This window comes from Scyliorhinus torazame, chromosome 10, assembly GCF_047496885.1.
Source record: "Scyliorhinus torazame isolate Kashiwa2021f chromosome 10, sScyTor2.1, whole genome shotgun sequence".
NCBI classification, from domain to species: domain Eukaryota; kingdom Metazoa; phylum Chordata; class Chondrichthyes; order Carcharhiniformes; family Scyliorhinidae; genus Scyliorhinus; species Scyliorhinus torazame.
This window is the reverse complement of record NC_092716.1, coordinates 17,606,084-17,626,689: the sequence shown is the minus strand read 5'-3', so window position 1 is coordinate 17,626,689 and position 20,606 is coordinate 17,606,084. Positions and strand designations below refer to the sequence as shown.

The 20,606-nt window shown below is 48.0% G+C and overlaps 1 protein-coding gene across 1 annotated transcript in view; it reads right to left on the bottom strand.

The window, feature by feature from the left end:
* Positions 1-20,606, bottom strand: part of LOC140430373 (synaptic vesicle membrane protein VAT-1 homolog-like) — a 196,671-nt gene that overhangs the window by 124,248 nt on the left and 51,817 nt on the right. The window contains exon 4 of the mRNA XM_072517832.1: positions 8,475-8,617. Coding sequence (XP_072373933.1) covers positions 8,475-8,617 — 143 coding nt within the window. The remainder of the gene's footprint in view (positions 1-8,474; positions 8,618-20,606) is intronic.

Genomic DNA, 20,606 nt, shown 5'->3' with positions numbered 1-20,606 from the left:
CTCTTGTCTTTCTAGATGGTAGTGGCTGTGGATTTGGAAGGTGTTGTCTAAGGAACCTTGGTGAGTTCCTGCAATGCATCTTGTGGATGGTGCACACGGATGCCACTGTTCATGGGTGGTGGAGGCTTTGAATGTTTGTGGGAAGGGGAGCAATCAAGTGCGCTGCTTTGTCCTGGATGGTGTCAAGCGTCTTGAGTGTTGTTGGAGCAGCACTCACCCAGACAGGTGGAGAGTATTCCATTACACTCCTGACTTGTGCCTTGCAGATGGTGGACAGGCAGATGGTGGCCTGACCAGAGTTATCTTGACTTTGGTCTTTAAGGTAAATGGTACTGTTGCCAAGTTACCTCTCTCCAAGGAACATTAAAACAGGGTTGGGCCATTCAGCTACTCAAACCTGTTCCACCATTCAATAGGGTCAAAGCTGCTCTGCATCACATGCTGGCTCCATATCCTTGACCACTGGAGGAAATGATAGTGAGAGGCAACAGGGAGGAAACAAGTGAGGGGGAAAGCCAGAAAAGATGGGGTAAGGGGATGAGAAAAGAATCAAATCAGCTCTGTGGAGGATGAAAAGGATGTGAAGGTGAAGGATGGGAAAGGAGTTTGAGGGGACATGGGTGGAAGGGGAGCAGGATTGATCGGACATAAGGTTGAGGCAGGTAAAGGCTGGGGATGATATAGGGAGGGATTGGTGGCGGAGCAAATCAGACAGGGGTTGGAGAAAGGAAGGCACTTGGGTAAGTGAAGGAAAGGCGAGTGAGTGGTTGGAAAAGGTAACAGATCAAAGCAGGATTGGGAGGGGGGGGGGTGGAAGGAGAGGGAAGGCACAAGCTAAGTGAAGATAACTTTGCTATGGAAGAAAGATTGACAAGATTTTGTAACATAGTGGGTAACATACCTTCCCTTGAGGCAGAGGCTCCAGGTTCGAGTCCCTCTTCAGGACTTGATGGCCAAGGAAAGCACATTCCTAATCTGCCAAACCGCTTCACTCTCAGCCATTCCTTGTCGTTTCCCCATACCCCCGCACAATGTTTCTATTCAAGTAATCATCTAACACCCTCTTGAATGCTTTGATTGAACCTGCCTCCACCACACTTCAGGTAGTGCATTCCAGACTCCAACCACTCATCATATTTTCTTCTAATGCAAATAATTTTACTACTGTGCCATCTCATTCTTGATCCTTATCTACTCTGCCCAGCCCCCTCATGATTTTGAACATCTCTATCAAATTTCCTTTCAGGCTTCTTCTCTTCAAACAGAACAGTCCCAACCTCTCCAATCTAGCCTCATAACTGAAGTTTCTCATCCCTGGAACCATTCTTGCCAACCTCTTCTGCGCTCTCTCCAATATGTTCACATATTCCTACAGTGTGTACACAATACTACAGCTGAGATCTAACTAATGTCTTGAATATGTCTGGTATAACTGCTTGCTCTTGTGCTCTGTGCCCTAGTTATAAAGCCCAAGGTACTATATGCTTTATTAACTTCTCTCTCCACCTTTCCTGCCAACTTCAATGACCTATGCACATATATACCCAGATCTCTTCTAAGTTTAAGAAAATGGAAACCTGGATTGCATAGGTAGGAATTTTCATCAAATGCCGAACACCTTTAATAATTTTACTCCTTATTTTATCTCTCTTGTTCTACCAAAATGCATCACCGCACACTTCTATGCATTGAACTTCATCTGCCATCTATCTGCCCACTCCAGGAACTTGTCAATACACTTCAGAATTTCTATAATGTCCTCTTCACAGTTTCCAATACTTCCAAGTTTTGTACCATCTGCAAACTTTGAAATTGTCTCCTGCACACTAAGATTTTGATCATTAATAATATATCAGGAAAAGCAAGGATCCCAATACTGACCCCCTGGAGAACACCATTACGAACCTTCCTCCAGCCCATAATATGTCCATTGACCATAAATCTCTGCTTCCTATTATTCAGCCAATTTTGTATCCACATTGCTACTGTCCCTTTTATGCCATGAGCCATGACTTTTCTCACACGTCTGTTGTGTGGCACTGGATCGAATACCTTCTTAAAGTCCATGTCCGCCACATCAACAGCATTACCCTCATTGACCCTTTCTGTTACCTCCTCAAAAGGATTCAGCAAGTTGCTTCAACACAATTCTCCCTTTAGAAATCCATGCTGGCTCTTCTTAATCAACCCACCATTTTTCCATGTGACTGCTAATTCTTCAATGCTGGGTCAGTGATGTTGGGCGCCTTTTCAATATGCCCCACGCTTGGCAGCAGACACTGAATACGGCACGAAGCAACCAGGTGGATAATTAATGAGATCGGCACCGGATGATTCGGTGTGTTTTCCCGCCAGCCTCCGCAGTAGGGAATACTCCGGGCGGGATTCTCCGCCTGGCGAGATTCTCCATTTTGTCGGCCCCCCGGGGGTTTCCCGACGGCGTGGGGCTGCCCCACAATGGGAAACCCCATTGACCGGCCGGCGTAACGGAGAATCCCGACGGCGAGTCGGGGCAGAAATGTGGCGAGGCGGGCGGAGAATCCAGCCCTCCATGTTTCCGTCCCGTCATGGCAGTCTCAAAAGAGGAGGGGAGTGAGGAGGGAAAACAGAAACAGCGGAGAAGGCAAGAGGAAAGAAGAGAGGAAGATAAGGAGGAAGTAAGGAGGGGGAGATATAGAAGGTGAAGGAAAAGAAAGGGAAGAACATTTTGAGAAACCTTTTATACGGTCAGACTTTTGGTTTCCTATCATGAAAAGGCTAACAACTCAATTGCTGTTTGAATGCTTTCAGCAAACGCAATTAACAGGAAATGTTGACGCCTTCCATTCCTATTTTGTAATTGCATGATGATTATGTTACGAATCAATGATCCGGTGCCTTTTCTTTCATGTATTACCAGGCCAGTATAATGCTTGCAAAGTGAGATTCCTGAATGAACACATGTTAATGTCCGATTTGAGACCAGTTTAATGTGAGGAGTTGAGAACTGTTTTGAAATTGCTTTAATTTGCTCCAGTGAAGAATCCTGAGACATCAGAGAAAATGAACCTATCCGTCTACACTGATGTTGAAGTCAAGATCCCAGAGGTGAAGAAATATAGTAGCACACAGCTCCACAACATCTGCTGCTGAGTGAATTGAATTTTTCTTTGTTCTTTCACATTAGTCCTTTGCGAGCATACAGTGTCCTTAAAGCAATCTGTTTGTCTGATAATGGAAGATCTGTGTTTGTCCTTTAACTATTCAAGGAGATGCTTCATTCTTTGCTCGTGACTTGTGTCGTGAGAATTAGGTCAAAACTCTCTTTGATGAGATGAAGCTTGAGTAGAGCTAGAAACTTCTGCCACCATCTCAAATTCCACCCCAACTATGACCCTTTTCTCCATAAGGTGGGGCTTATCAGAAAGGTCAGGTTCCTGGCAACATCCTGGCAAGAGCTAACCTGATGGTATTGGCAGTATCAGAAGCGGGGGTGTAGGATATTGAAGGACAGAATCACCCGAAAGACTTAGAGCCCTGTCTGAAGGCCACGGCTTTTGGCAGTCAGATATTGTACGGAAGGCTGGATGGAAAGCAAACCATTACCAGGCTTTCTCCCCAATGCCCCGTTCTGGAGCCCAGCACCATCTCTGGTCCAGGGAATGGCAGGAACTCAGGTACAGGCATGTCCACCCGGCTGCCATTGACATGTGACAGATGGTAAGGGTGGGCAGTGCTGTTCCTATTATGGGTGTGGATAGGGCCAAGCTGTGAGGGCAGCTATTGCCCTCACCTCCCAACATTTCCCTGGCATTTCCAAATGATCCCACCCTGTTTTGCATTACCAGGTTCACCTGAGGGACGAATGAATAGAATTCTTCATGATTATGGGCGCTCTTCAGCCACCGGGAGCAACGGGGTGAATCCTGCGAGAACGTGACAAGGTGCCATTTAGTACTGGTTTCCACAAACATGGACCAGGCGTGATGGCACCTCGGGTGTTCTTGTAAGTCATTGGAGACCCCCAGGTGGTCGGGAACATGGTAGGATGGTACCATTGCACTCCCCCTGGTACCTGGGCACTACCAACCTGGAACCCTGTAAGTGCCACTCTGGCAGTGGCACCCTACCAGAGCATCCAGGTGGCACTGCCAGGGTGCCCAGGTTCCAGGTTGGCACTGCCAGCAGTCAGGCCGCGATGCACCTTGCCCCTTAAGGGAGAGAGGTTTCAGGAGCCCCACAAAGGTTTAGGGGGTGAAGGGGCGGGTCCTGAAAACAGGGGAGGTCCTGAAAGAGTGAGGTGTAGAGATCAGGCAGCCGGTCAAAATGTCGCCCCGATCTGCGAGGAGACGGTCCTCACCAGTGCAGGATATCACTAAAGTTTGGCCTCAACGAGGTGAATCTCCCCGAGCTCCAAAAACCCAGCAAAGTGCCGGTGAATAGTGGAGTGAGTCTTGGCGCTGTAGCCACCAAGAAACACCCTGCCAAACGGGCCTGAAAGCGGACCCTGTTTCATGTCCACTGAATCGCGCCCTATAAAAGGATTTGATGGGGCGGATGTAGGGAAGGTGTTACCACCTGCAGATGAGACCAAAACTAGGTGCCAGAAATATAAGGCCGCCTCTAATCCAGTAGGAAATTCAGGAATTCTGTACTAACCCGAATTTCTGATGATTCCCCTAAGAATAATCTTCACTTCACCAACCTGAAGCAATGATGAAATTATCTGGGACCTGAATCGGTATACTGTATTATTTTACATCTTAATTTATTTTTTTATATATTGATAAAGATGGAAGTAAAAAGAATTCTGTTCTTCACATCCTGAGTACTTGCATATTAGTTTTTGCTTCAACTATTGTGCTGTATTCCATTGCTAAATAGAACTCGCCTTTAATTGCCATTTTTCATTACCCAACATGAATGGGGCAGCACGGTAGCACAAGTGATTAGCACTGTGGCTTCACAGCGCCAGGGTCCCAAGTTCGATTCCCCGCTGGGTCACTGTCTGTGCGGAGTCTGCACGTTCTCCCCGTGTCTGCATGGGTTTCCTCCGGATGCTCCGGTTTCCTCCCACAGTTCAAAGACTGTTAGGTAGATTGGCTGTGATAAATTGCCCTTGGTGACCAAAAAAGGTTAGGAGGGTTATTGGGTTATGGGTATAGGGTGGAAGTGAGGGCTTAAGTGGGTCGGTGCAGACTCGATGGGCTGAATGGCCTCCTTCTGCACTGTATATTCTATGAGTTCTATCATCCATTCCCCGCACATGCCGAATAACAAAGATTTTACTGTAGTGAAAGCAAATAGCTTGGATGTATTTAACGGGAAGCTAGATAAGCACAAGAGAGAGAGGGAAAGAGGCCTGAATTCTCCAGCCATTGGGACTCTGCAGGCAGCGCAATTCTCCCATCGGGGGTCTAAGTGCCGACGCCGGAGTGAAAACCGGAGTGTTTCACTCCGACGTAGGAGCCCGCTCCCAGCCCCCTATTCTCCCGCCCCCGGGGGGCTAGGAGCGGCGTCGCGTCATTTACGCGTAAAAGCGGCGCAGCTTAAATGACGTGGCCGGCGCCGCGTAAATTAGGTCACCCGCGCAGGCGCGGTTGCCGTCCTCCCCGAGGCCGCCCCGCAAGAAGATGGCGGATGGATCGTGCAGGGCGGCGGAGGAAAGGAGGTCCTCCTTCTGAGAGGCCCGCCCGCCAATCGGTGAGCACCGATCACGGGCCAGGCCCCATTTGAGGCCCCCCCCCCCGGTGCAGCAACACCCCTCCCCCGCCCACAGCCCCCCCCCCCCCCCCCAGCGTTCCCACGCTGTTTTCGCCGGCAGCGACCAGGTGTGGACGGCGCCGGCGGGAACCCGTCGTATTGGGCAGGCCGCTCGGCCCATCCGGGCCAGAGAATCGCCGCTCGCCCGTTGCAAACGGCGCCCCGGCGATTCTCCCTACCGGCGTGGTGGGGGAGAATTCTGCCCTCCTGATCCCAGAGTATTTGCCTGGGACTCTGAATTACTAGTCCAGTAACATTACCATAATCCACTGCCTCCCCCTCATTTGTTCCCTCCCTGTCCCTCTTTCACCCCCTCCAAATCACGTTTCTCGCACTTTCATTTCTGTCCTATTCTGGCTGGATCAGTTTCCCTTATTTTCTCTGCCTGTTGCATCTTCAATCCATGTTGCACCCGGGTTGCTCTCCCTCTACTTCCTACGAACAAACACAAATACATTTTGTATCCTTGAGTGCTTGAATGAAGAATTCCACATTACTGCCATTTTAAAGTTTCGCCTCCAAGACTCTCAAAGACTTTCTCTGTTCAAAGTAATGCGAAAAAAATATTGTTTGTCGTCAAAACAATTGAGTACAAAACATGACAGGGACACAAATAAGACGAGTGGCTGCATGCTGTCTCTGCTGAGGTGCATAGGCTGATGCAAGTCAGGGAAACAATTTGGTGCAATGTTTGGATGAACAACTTGAAAAATGAAAATCGCTTATTGTCACAAGTAGGCTTCAAATGAAGTTACTGTGAAAAGCCCCTAGTCGCCACATTCTGGTGCCTGTTCGGGGAGTCTGGTACGGGAATTGAACCCACGGTGCTGGCCTTGGTATGCTTTACAAGCCAGCTATTTAGCCCACTGTGCTAAACCAGCCCCTGGCTGAGATATTTGCCCCCTAGCTGAAATATCTGAATTACAGACAGCCACAGGAGAGATGCCTGAAGATTAGAGGGTAGCAAATGTTGCGCCCTTGTTTACGAAGTCTTCCTGGACCACTCAAGCCTTCTCCCCCTCAACGATCAGCATAACTCTCTTAGTCCCTTCTTCCTCAAATGCTTACCGAGCCTCTCCTTAAATACCTAATCACACGTTGCATTCACTGAGGTAAGAATATAAGCCCAGGTGAAGAACCGTTGAGACCAGTGTGAACCTCCTTCATTAAATTTCCTCTTTGTCCCGATTGTTGTCTGAAGTGTCTGACTCACAACTGAGCACAGTTCACCCACACACAGCAAGCTGGCAGTTCATTGCCACCTTGATGTGATGCAGAGATCTTTGAGCTCCAATCATCCCTTGAGTGGTGCCCTTGAGAGCTCCTTGCCCCTGCTAGGGTCTCCCATGGCAGCAAGGTGGAGGAAAAGTGCCAGATGCCAGACAAAGTACATGCAAAAAAAAAGGTAAATAGCAGAACAAGCGAGGCAGATTGTGTGTCTTACCGGCTGCGAAGGTGGAAGAAGGTTGCATTGGCAAAATGGCCCCAACGCCTATGCTTCAATACGTCACCGAAAACTGGTCATCATCCTTCAAGAGCATATGGGCAATGATGGCGCCCCAAGGTTCCCACATTAAACAAAGCCAATCAATAGCTTCTGCCAGGGTCCATTTGCCAGCCCCTGGTCTGACAGCAACGATTGATGGTGAGGGTGTAAACCTGAGGACCTCTAGCTAAGAATCTGCACACAGACAACAGATGCACAAAGTCTGTTGGACACCTGTGTTGTACAGTGGCATCTCTGGACAGCACCATCTGTGACTGGGCAGCTCCTCAGCCAGGTTAATCACTTCCTCGTGTTTGAGGCAGAGCATTGGATGTCTGTAAGGTCTTTGAATTAGGAAGGCATCGCCGTCAAGCTTGACCCAACATCTGCATACGCAATCTTTGTCAGCAGTGGGGAAAGCAGGGTGTGGGTTAGAGCAGAGTGGTGGGCGAGGTGAGGTGTGAGAGGGGGTGGGGTGTTTTCATTGGATAGTGATCTGGAATAGAAAGCCCAATTAATAGATTCCCTTTCTCGGCTCATGGCAGCGAGATACCTGTTGAGACCAGCCAGCTGAGCACTGACCAAGGATTAAACCTAACCATTTCTGGTCTTCATATACTTCAGCGCTGCACTAGTTATCCACAGAGCCTATTGGTGGAGCTCTCCCCAACAGTGCTAGTCGTGGATGTTGAGCATTGGGTACCAGTCTTTTCGAGCTCCTTACCTTCTGAGGATTGGATAGGGCGGACAGTGAGAGCCTTTTTCCTCGGATGGTGATGTCTAGCACGAGGGGACATAGCTTTAAATTGAGGGGAGATAGATATAAGACAGATGTCAGACGTTGGTTCTTTACTCAGACAGTAGTAAGGGCGTGGAATGCCCTGCCTGCAACAGTAGTGGACTCGCCAACACTAAGGGCTGTTCAGCACAGGGCTAAATCGCTGGCTTTGAAAGAAGACCAAGGCAGGCCAGCAGCACGGTTCAATTCCCGTAACAGCCTCCCTGAACAGGCGCCGGAATGTGGTGACTAGGGGCTTTTCACAGTAACTTCATTGAAGCCTACTTGTGACAATAAGCGATTTTCATTTCATTTCATTTCATAAGGGCATTCAAATGGTCATTGGATAGACATATGGACGATAAGGGAATAGTGTAGATGGGCTTTAGAGTGGTTTCACAGGTCGGTGCAATATCGAGGGCCGAAGGGCCTGTACTGCGCTGTAATGTTCTATGTTCAATGTCTTACCTTTTCACATCCTGCACATAATCAGCATTCCTGTCAATCAGATGAGTGATGGAATCCTTGATAGCTTCATGTTTAAAGGAGGAGGCGGTTCCGAACACAGTCACATCTGGAATGGTGGAGCAGAGCTGGGCGATGGCTTGACCCTGTAGCAATCACACATTCAAATCCGGTTTTAGTTTGAACATTTGACAGTGTTCATGAAGAGCAGATGTGCCGACCCTCCCAAAAACATGATTTTAATCTTGAAAAGGAGTTCATTAGTTGCCACGCACACGTGACCCAGGATTAGCAACAGAAGGGCTTTTTTGGCTTTAATCTGTATCCAGTTGCTACAGTTCAGTTGGGATCCTGCTCTTTGCCTTGGCCAGAATTAGAATTACCTTGGAGGGGCCTTGTTAAGATCTCTATCCAGTGACTTCTGCTGGGAAATGCATTTATATCCCGCTCCAGTATCTCAAGTGCAAAATCTAAGCTGATGCTCTCAGTTCGATGCAGAGGCAGCATTGCGCCTTCAGAGATGCTGGTCGGGATTTTCCAACCTCCTCTGGACCCTTTCCAAGGCCAGCACATCCTTCCTTAGATACGGGGCCCATAACTGCTCACAATATTCCAAATGGGGTCTGACCAGAGCCTTATATAGCCTCAGAAGTACATTCCTGGTCTTGTATTCTAGCCCTCTCAATGAGATGCTGAACCGAAGCTGTCTCGGTGAATATTGCAGTGGGGAAACTGACTGCCACATTTCCCTGCTTGACAACAGTGGCTAACCTTCCAAAATAATTACACTTCTCATATCAGCTTCACCAGCCGGGTGGTGGTAGTAGGAACAGCACCTTTGTGTCTTTTGAAGAGGGATGTTTAATTCTCTGTTTCTTGCCTCATAAACACAAAGATAACAAGTTCTGATCTTCATGCAGAACATCAGCCCATCTATTGTCTTTTCACATGTCAACTGATTTGTCAGCATTCGGCAACACTTTTTAAAAAAATCTATCTTCCATGCATCTGTGATTCATTCTGAACATTCTCTGTTGTTCTGATCCAACTAGGGCCAATTATTTTTACTGCAGAGAAAATGTTCAATTATTTGAAAAGGTCACTCTCTCTCTGTATCCTCAGAGCTGAATGTATTCATCAAAGTAAATCCAAATCAAAGCCATTCCAGCTTGTCAAAAGAAATATTAACATATTGACACTCTGTGCAAAGATAAGTGCATTTTTCTTTCAGCATCATTGAGACCCATCATCGCATGGAGTTAAATCCAGTCTGCAAAGTGAACTTTGCCATGGTTAATGCTCCACTTGAGCCTCCTCCCACTCCTTGGCATCTAACTCCATCAGATCACATTCTCTGCTCCAGTAGCTGAAGTCATCCCATTACTTCAACACTGAGTCACTCATTAGGGCAGCACGGCAGCATAGTGGTTAGCACAATTGCTGCACAGCTCCAGGGTCTCAGGTTTGATTCCCAGCTTGGGTCACTGTCTGTGCGGAGTCTGCACGTCCTCCCCGTGTCTGCGTGGGTTTCCTCCGGGTGCTCCGGTTTCCTCCCACAGTCCAAAGATGTGCAGGTTAGGTGGATTGGCCATGCTAAATTGCCCATAGTGTCCAAAATTGCCCTTAGTGTTGGGTGGAGTTATTGGGTTATGGAGATAGGGTGGAGGTGTGGACCTTGGGTAGGGTGCAGACGCGATGGGCCGAATGGCCTCCTTCTGCACTGTAAATTCTCTGATCTATGATCTACATCTAGATAACAGAAGGTCCTAAACCCTGGAACCATTCTCATGAATATTTCTGCACCCTCTCTGAAGCTTTCACATATTTCTAAAAGTGTGGCACCCAGAACTGGACGTAATACTCTCATTCCTTCCTTCTTCGATCAATCTACCGACGTTTCCTCAAGCAAATTTTCTTAACTTTTTGATAGATCTCATTCTGTTGCCTACTCAAGAGTCCTGTGCAGTGGGCAGCTATCCTACACTGGTGACTCGAGTCATTCATAGAAAAGATTAAGCACAATGTGTGCTTTGCAACAGTCTTTGCAGTTCTGCAGTTACAGGGTCAGAATTTGCCATCACAAATGACAATCTGGTCCATCGCATTCGTTGTTGTTTAAGCGCAAGTGATATAGCAACTTCAGATGCACCGCGAAAACCAAATTCCAAAAGTATTCCCGAGTTAGCTTTGTGAAAGCTGCACCTTGCTGTCTTCCTCGCCATTGAAATGCATCAAATGGTGTGACATTGCTGTATTTGTCCGGTAGAAAAGAAATAAACCCACCACAGATAATTAGGGCTGGTGATTAGTAACATAAGTACCCTTTTAACAAGTATTAATTAATGCCACTGAAAATTAAGTATTACAAGTGTGGGCTCTCATTCCTTCAGAGTTCAATTGGTGTTGGGAGATTCAAAGAAATTGAATGTTTAAAATTTTAAAGAAAATTTGTTTTCATTTCCTTTTTGTCTCTCCCTCTCCCTTCATCCAATCTTTCTTTCCTTCTCTTTATTTATTTTTCTGCTCCTGATTTGCTACTGAATTCGCCGCTCCATTCTTGGTGCTTGTGTTGGTTATTGCTCAAAGCTCCAATGTAATTGGTTACAGTTGCTTGCCCTGTTCATTCAGGACTCGGATGTCCTGTTGCCTTGGTTTTGACCTTATCAGTTCCCACCTTCAGCAATTTACAGGACAAAACATAAGTGTGATAAAGCAGAAAAAGGGCAAGTATAACACAGTAGACACTAATTATTGCCATGCTAAAGCAATTTATGACCCATTCAATTGGAGTTATGTGGGATTCTGAAAAAGCAGATCGGGAAAAGTTGTTTCCACTATGATGCACTATCAATTAAGGCGAGACGAGAGTCGAGAGTAATCGAGGCTTTATTAAGCAGAGATGTGGAGCCTCCTGCAGCTGCTGCCGAAATGGCTGCAGCTCGGTGAGCACACACATTTATACTCCACCTACTGGGCGGAGCCAGCAGGCAGGAATCTACCCCCGTACCTGTAGTACAGGAGCCTTATCGTATTACATCTCGTATGTGATATATACAACAGTGCTGACTACCACATTCACCCCCTGTTAAAAAAGAGTCCAGCGGGGGTGGTGGAAAACTATTTACATGCATTTTAAGGTTAACATTTTGGGGAAAGTTCACAAATTCAGCCGATCAGGTGCCGTGATACTCCGTTGTGAGCGCCGCAGTCCCAGTGGCAATGCAGGTGTCGGCTCGGTCGCCGGTGACTCCGGGAGCGTGGAGACCTCATCTTCATCCCCAGGTGGGTCCAAGGGGAGGACAGTACGCCACATAGGCGTACTGCGGGTTTGCATGGAGTAGCTATACCCTCTCGACCAACGGGTCCGCCTTGTGGAGTCGCACGGGCTTGCGGAGGAGAACAGGTCCTGGAGCCGCCAGCCACGTTGGACTTCCTGGGGAAGGCAAGGAGATGTTCCTGGGTGGTTGCATTAGTCGCCGTGCAAAGTAGCAATCGGATGGAGTGAAGGGTGTCGGGGAGGACCTCCTACCAGCAGGAGACCGGGAGATTTTTGGACCGTAGGGCCAGCTAGATGGCCTTCCAGACCGTCCCATTCTCACGCTCCACCTGCCCGTTTCCCCGGGGGTTGTAGCTGGTCGTGTTGCTCGAGGCGATACCCTTGCTGACCAGGTACTGACACAGCTCATCACTCATAAAGAAGGATTCCCGGTCGCTGTGGATGTAGGCGGGGAAACCGAACAGGGCGAAGATTGTGTTGAGTACTTTGATGACGGTGGCAGACATCATATCGGGGCCTGGGACGGCGAAGAAGGCATGATATCTTGTGCCCATCGATCTTTACCGTCGTCGACGCGGTTGCAAGGTTGTGCAGCCGGGACTGGTCGATCATGATGGAGGCGATCTGTAGCTGGTCTTGGAAGGCCCCTGGCTGGTCGGCAGGCGATGAGCGGCCCAATGAGGTGCCCGACGAGCAGGGGTCCTGAGGCGTGGAAGATGGCGGCGCCCACGGGGCGCATGTGGCGGTCGGTGTTAAAGATGGCGGCGCCCATGGGCCGCACGAGTCCTGATGGGGGGAAGATGGCGGCGCCCAAGGGCCCCATGTGTCCTGAGGCAAGCAAGATGGCGGCAGCCACGGGCCGCACGTGGTCCGAGGCGAGGAAGATGGCGGCGCCCACAGGCCGCACGTGGGTTGCGGGGGCGAAAATGGGAGCGCCCACGGGTCGCACGTGGGGGGTGCAGGAACAATGGGCCTGGTTGCAGCGGCGACCGAGCGGGCCTGGCACACATAGCGAAATGTCCTTTTTTCCCGCAGGCCTTGCAGAGTGCGCTCCACGACAGGCAGTGCTGCTGGGGGTGCTTTGTCTGTCCGCAGAAGTAACACTTAGGTCCCCCGGGGTTGGCTGGCTGCCGCACGGCGCAGGCTTGGGGTTGGCTGGGTGCTGTCACTGGTGGGGTCCACGATGGGGTGTTCGCTGGTGGGGTCCACGATGTCCAGGAGAGGGGTGTCGTGCTGTTGGGGCGTACGCTTGTACATTACGGGAGGCGACCATTAGTGAGATCGCGGGTTTCTTGGTCGCCGCGAGGTCGAGGGTAGCCCCTTCTAAGAGGCGCTGGCAGATGTACACCTACCCTATGCCCGTAACGAAATCGTCCCTAATTAGGAGTTTGCAATGTTCAACGCCCGAAACGGCCTGGCAATCGCAGTCCCTCGCCAGGGCGTGCAGGGCAGGCCAGAAATCATCCAGAGACTCACCGGGGAGTTGATGCCGCGTGGACAGGAGGTGCCTGGCGTAGAGCTTGTTGGTCTGCTGAGTGCAGTTCTCTTTCAGTAGCGCCATGGCCTCAGCATAGGTAGGCGCGTCCCGGATGAGGGGAAAGATATCGGAGCTCAGCCGCGTATACAGGATCTGGAGCTTCTGTACCTCTGACGGTGGTTCTGTCGCAGATCCGATGTAGGCTTCAAAGCAAGGTAGCCATTGTGCGAAGGCGGACTTGGCGTTGTCTGCTTGAGGATGCAGCTGCAGGCGATCCAGCTTGATGCAGAGGTCCATCGTTATAAAATCTCTGCTTAATAAATTGATGCACTATCAATTACGACGAGATGAGAGTAGAGAGTAATCGAGGCTTTATTAAGCAGAGATGTGTAGCCTCCTGCAGCTGCTGCCGAAATGGCTACAGCTCGGTGAGCACACACATTTATACTCCGCCTACTGGGCGGAGCCAGTAGGCAGGGATCTACCCCCATACCTGTAGTACAGGAGCCTTGCTGTATTACATCTCGTATGTGATATATACAACAGTGGTGACTACCACACACTGGTGGGAGGATCACTAGCCAAAGAACACTGATTTAAAGTAATTGGCAGTAAATCTTGGAGGGGAACTCAGAGTTTTTTATTCGACGCAGCGAGTTACAGCATTGTGATTGAGGACGCATGGCCTAAAGGATTGATGGAAATTATTCAAAAGAGTGACCTAAGGACTTACTTCACCTTCTGAGTGAAAAAGTCTCACCTCACCTCTGTTTTAAATGGGCAACCTCTTATTTTTAAAGAGTCACCGCTAGTTCTAGATTCTCCCACAAGAGGAAACATTCTCTCCACATCCACCCTGTCAATATCTCTCAGGATCTTATATGATTCAATCAAGTCACCTCTTACTCTTCTAAACTCCAGTGGCTACAAGCCAACATCGACTCCAGATATTAGACTGGTAAACCTTCTCTAAACTGCTCCCCACACAGTTACATCCTTTCTTAAATAAGGAGACCAATACTGTGCACAGCACTCCAAATGTCATCTTACTTGTGCCCTGTACAAATGAAGTATAACCTTTCTGAGGAGAATTGTATACAATTCCCCTCACAATCAATGATAACATTCCTATTAGTTTTCCTTATTACTGTATACTAACCTTTTGCGATTGATGCACTCGGACACCCAGATCCCTCTGTACCTCAGAGCTCTGCAATCTCTCAAATAAGCTTCTTTTTGATTCTTCCTGCCAAAATGGGCAATTTTACATTTTCCCGCATTATACTCTATTTGCTAGGTTTTCGCCCAGTTCTCACTTAACCTATCCGGATCTTTTTGTAGATGCCTTTAACCTCTTCACAACTTATGTTCCATCCCTCGGCCTAAACACAGCTGTGTATGATTCCCTCACACTTGCTCAATGGCACTAGTTAATATTGCCATGTATATCCCTTGTCTGAAAGATTTTCTTTGATTAATTCGCAGGATTTGGGTGTCTCTGGCAAGGGCAGCACACATTGCCTACCCATAACTGCCATTGATAAGTTGGCGATGCGCCACCTTCTTGAATACAACTGAATGACTGGCTCGACCATTTCAGAGAGAAGCGAGCAGTGAAACATATTACTGTAAGTTAGCTTACAGGCCAGACCAACGAAGGCGGATTTTCTTCCCTAAAAGTGGACCACGCGTTATTTTTTGATTAAATGGTAGCTTTATGGTCACTGCCACTGACGCCGGTTTTCTTTCTTTATTCCTTCATGGGATGTGGGCATCGCTGGCAAGGCTGGCATTCTTTGCCCATCCCGAATTGCCCTCGAACTGAGTGCCTTACTGGGCCATTTCAGTGGGCAGTTAAGAGTCACCCACATTGCTGTGGGTCCAGAGACACATGCAGGTCGTGAGGAAGGCAATTTTCCTTTCCTGAAAGGGACACTCGTGAATCAGATGAGTTTTTATGACAAGCGATGATAGTTTCCATGGTCACCATAACTGAGGCTAGCTTTCAATTACAGATTTATTAACTGAACTTAAATTTCACCAGCTGCCGGGATTGGGTGTAAACCTGTGTCGTCCCACAGCATTAGTCTGGGCCTCTGGATTTCCAGCTTTTATAAGGCCACGAAGGAGTCCACACCGACAAGTTTATTTACAATAACTATTATATACATCGGTAGATTCCAACTGGGTCTGCCTTGCCAGTCAAACTGGCCAGATTTATATAACCTACAACTATATATTCTTTAGAGGTCCCCCACTCCCTCAATGAGGGAGCTTGTATTTAGCAAGGTTCACGGGGAAGTTAATTGTTCCCACCACGTAAGATACCTGCAGGTCATAACATCCCTCCCCCACAAGAATTCTCTGATGTCTGTGGGGGAGGAGGGCGCTTTCCGACGTTTGAGTTTCCATTTCCGAATCGGTGTCCACGACCTCCGTCATCTCGGTGTCTTGATTCCCTTGGGGCCCCGTTATGGGTTGCTTCAGCATCCGAGTCAGCTGAATGAAAACTTTATGCTCTCGAGGGAACGTTTGAAGAATTGGTCACCTGGACGCAACGTGATCGTGATGGTTTCGGAGGATCCGAACTTGGACTTGGACTTGAATTTTTAAAATGGCCCTGTCTGGCGGAGGGTCGTCCCAGACACCCACTGGACACCATCTGCAAAGTTTCAAATATGCACCCAATCATCTGGTACAAAGCATCTACGTAGTTGATGTTGAACATTGGCGTCAGTACTGGGGCAGGAGGGACCTGTACTGTTGGGACGGTCTTCACCTGAACCATTCTGGGACCAGTGTTCTAGCAAATAGGATAAATAGGTTGGTCACAAGGACTTTAAACTAGCAAGTTGGGGGGAAGGGAAGTGTAAAGCTATGGACAGTATAATGGTTAATGGAGATCAAGGCAGCAGGTTACGTGACAGGTTATTATGTAGAGGTATGGGTTCAAAGACAAGGAAAATTAGGAGAAAGGGTAAGAGGAAAAATAAATTGCGAAAAGTTACTGATCAAGGCGTTAGGATTCATAACAAAGATATCAAAAACAGCATAAATGTACTTTACCTGAATGCTCATAGTATACGAAATAAGGTAAATGAGTTGATGGCGCAAATCATCGTGAATGACTATGATTTAGTGACCATTACTGAAACATGGTTAAAAGATGGTCACGACTGGGAGTTAAATATCCAAGGGTATCAGACTATACGAAAGGATAGAATGGACGGTAAGGGCGGTGGTGTAGCTTTGTTGTTTAAGGATGGCATCCGGGCAATAGTAAGGGATGATATTGGTGCTATGGAGGACAAGGTTGAATCAATTTGGGTGGAAATCAGGAATAGTAAGGCGAAAAGGTCACTGATAGAGAGTAGTCTATAGGCCACCAAATAGTAACAGGATGGTAGGGTAGGCAATAAGCAAAGAAATAACGGATGCATGTAGAAATGGTACAGCGGTTATCATGGGAGATTTTAATCTGCATATCGATTGGTTTAACCAGGTTGGTAAAGGCAGCCTTGAGGAGGAGTTTATAGAATGTGCCCGGGATAATTTCCTGGAACAGTATGTAATGGAACTTACAAGGGAACAAGCGGTCCTAGATCTGGTCCTGTGTAATGAGGCAGGATTGATTAATGATCTCATAGTTCGGGATCCTCTTGGAAGGAGCGACCACAATATGGTGGAATTTAAAATACAGTTGGAGGATGACAAGGTAAAATCAAACACTAGTATTTTGTGCTGAAACAAAGGCAATTACAATGGGATGAGAGAAGAACTAGCTAAGGTAGACTGGGAGCAAAGACTTCATGGTGAAGCAGTTGAGGAACAGTGGAGAACCTTCCGAGCGATCTTTCACAGTGTTCAGAAAAGGTTCATACCGACAAAAAAGAAAGACGGTAGAAAGGGGAAAAATCGACCGTGGATATCTCAGGAGGTGAGGGAGAGTGTCAAATTGAAGGAAAAAACATACAAAGTGGCAAAAATTAGTGGGAGACGAGAGGACTGGGAAGTCTTTAGGGGACAACAGAAAGCTACTAAAAAAGCCATAAAGAAGAGTAAGGTAGACTATGAAAGTAAACTGGCTCAGAACATAAAAGCAGATAGTAAAAGCTTCTCCAAATATATAAGACAAAAAAGAGTGGCTAAGGTAAACATTGATCCTTTGGAAGATGAGAAGGGAGATTTAATAATAGGAGGCGGGGAAATGGCTGAGGAGCTGAACAGGTTTTTTGGGTCAGTCTTCACAGTGGAGGACACAACATGCCAGTGACTGATGGAAATAAGGATATGATAGGTGAGGACCTTGAGATGATTGTTATCACTAAGGAGGCAGTATTGGGCAAGCTAATGGGGCTAAAGGTAGACAAGTCTCCTGGCCCTGATGGGATGCATCGCAGAGTGTTAAAAGAGATGGCTAGGGAAATTGTAAACGCACTAGTGATAATTTATCAAAATTCACTAGACTCTGGGGTGGTCCCAGATGATTGGAAAGTAGCAAACGTGACACCACTGTTTAAAAAAGGAGGTCGGCAGAAAGCGGGTAATTCTAGGCCGGTAAGCTTAACCGTAGGGAAAATGCTGGAATCTATCATTAAGGAGGAAAAGCGGGGCACCTGGAGGGAAATTGTCCCATTGGGCAGACGCAGCATGGGTTCACAAAGGGTAGGTCGTGTCTGACTAATTTGGTAGAATTTTTTGAGGACGTTACCAGTGCAGTAGATAACGGGGAGCCAATGGATGTGGTATATCTGGATTTCCAGAAAGCTTTTGACAAGGTGCCACACAAAAGGTTGCTGCATAAACTAAAGATGCATGGCATTGAGGGTAAAGTGGTAGCATGGGTAGAGGATTGGTTAACTAACAGAAAGCAGAGAGTGGGGAAAAATGGGTGTTTCTCTGGTTGGCAACCTGTAACTAGTGGGGTCCCTCAAGGATCAGTGTTGGGCCCGCAGTGGTTCACAATTTACAGAGACGATTTATAGTTAGGGACCAAGTGCAATGTGTCAAAGTTTGCAGACGACACTAAGATGAGTGGTAAAGCATAAAGGGCAGAGGATACCGGAAGTCTGCAGAAGGATTTGGATAGGTTAGGTGAATGGTCTAGGGTCTGGCAGATGGAATTCAATGTTGCCAAGTGTGAGGCTATCCATTTTGGGAGGATTAACAGCAGAATGGATTATTATTTAAACGGTAAGATGTTAAAACATGCTGCTGTGCAGAGGGACCTGGGTGTGCTGGTGCACGAGTCGCAAAAAGTTGGTGTGCAGGTGCAACAGGTGATTAAGAAGTCTAGTCGAGTTTTGTCTTTCATTGCTAGAGGGATGGAGTTCAAGACTAGTGAGGTTATGCTGCAATTGTATAGGGTGTTGGTGAGGCCGCATCTGGAGTATTGTGTTCAATTTTGGTCTCCTTACCTGAGAAAGGACATATTGGCACTGGAGGGAGTGCAGAGGAGATTCACTAGGTTGATCCCAGAGTTGAGGGGATTAGATTATGACGAGAGGTTGAGTAGACTGGGACTGTACTCATTGGAGTTTAGAAGGATGCGGGGGGGATCTTATTGAGACATATAAAATTATGAAGGGAATAGATAGGATAGATGCGGGCAGGTTGTTTCCACTGGTCGGGGAAAGCAGAACTAAGGGGCATAGCCTCAAAATAAGGGGAGGTAGATTTAGGACAGAGTGTGGGAGGAACTTCTTCACCCAAAGGGTTGTGAATCTCTGGAATTCCTTGCCCAGTGAAGCAGTTGAGGCTCCTTCTTTAAACATTTTTAAGAAAAAGATAGATGCCTTTCTAAAGAATAAAGGGATTCGGGGATATGGTGTACGGGCCGGAGAGTGGAGCTGAGTCCACAAAGATCAGCCATGATCTCATTAAATGGCGGAGCAGGCTCGAGGGGCCAGATGGCCTACTCCTGCTCCTAGTTTTTATGTTCTTATGAACAGGGCAACCCCCTCACAGCTCCCGGTTGTGGCGCACGTTCACACCTATGTCATAGAAAATCATACTAAGACAGGACAACATGGTCAAAAGGTTTGGGATAAACTTGCCATCATAGTTAAGTCCTAAAAATGAGCGAAGCTCTGGGGCATCCGTCGAGGTGGGGGTCTGCTGAATGGCACGCGCCTTGTCTGCGACGGGGTATAAGCCTTCGCAGTCCACCCAGTGACCGAGCTAAACCACACATTTCGCCAGCCGCAAGCGGACACCAGACTCAGAAACGCCTCAGTACAGCCTCAAGGTTCTCCAGGTGCTCTTGTTCAATCACTCCCATGAGCAACACGTCATCTAAACAAACCGCCACAGTCTTTGAAAATAGCACAGGCAAAGGACATACCGAAAGGCAATAGTGTGTACTCGTAAAGCGCTCTTGTGTGTTTTTATTGTAAGATATTTCTGGGAGGGTGTGTCCAACTCAAGCTGTAAATATGCGTGGCTCACATTGAGTTTAGTGAATGAACATCCCCCCGTCAACTTCAAGTAAAGATCCTCAATACGAGGCATGGGTAGCGATCCAACCTTGAAGCCGTATTCAGGGTGAGCTTATAGTCCCTGCATAACCGGACTGTCTTGACTGGTTTTAACACTGGCACCACCGGCACCGCCCAAACCGCAGAGCACACTGCCCTGATGATACCCAGATTTTCTTGTTGACTGAGTTCAGTTACTACTTTTTCCAACAATGCATAGGGGACTGGGCGTTCCCGGAAATACCGAGATTGGGTTCCCGAGTCAACATGAAAGTGACCTACGGTCCCTTTTATCTTGCCCAGTCTGGATTGAAATATTTTGGGGAACTTGCCCAACACTTTGCCTAAGACGCCGGACCCCATCTGGAGCATGCGTTGCCAATTTAGCTGTAAATGGCTCAACCAATCATGGACCAATAAGCTGGGTCCTTGTCCCCTGACCATGATGAGTGGGAGGCGCCCCGATTGATGGCCATAAACCAATGGAGTCATGGTGGTACCTGCAATGTTCAAGGTGGCCAGCCTAGCCTTGGTATCGGTTCGGTTCAAATCCTGTTTGCCCTGTTAATGCAGTCAAACGTGTCTGTCCCATAATAGAAACCTCTGCTCCAGTGTCCAGTTCCAAGTCCAGCAAATAGCCATTTACCTGCACCATAATTCTTATAGGTGTCACCTGGGGCGCTGCAACGCAATTAAACTACATTCAGTCATCTTCTTCAGGCTGGTCCAGGTGGAAGGTACAGGGCGGGATTCTCCGATCGCCAACGCCAAAATCACATTCAGCGGTCAGCCAGAGAATCCCCATTTACGCCGGAATCAGGGGTGGCGCCATTTTTGCGTTGATCCCCCCCCCCTCAAAAACGGCACACTCGGGAAGCACGCCGCACGCCATATGGATGGCCTCA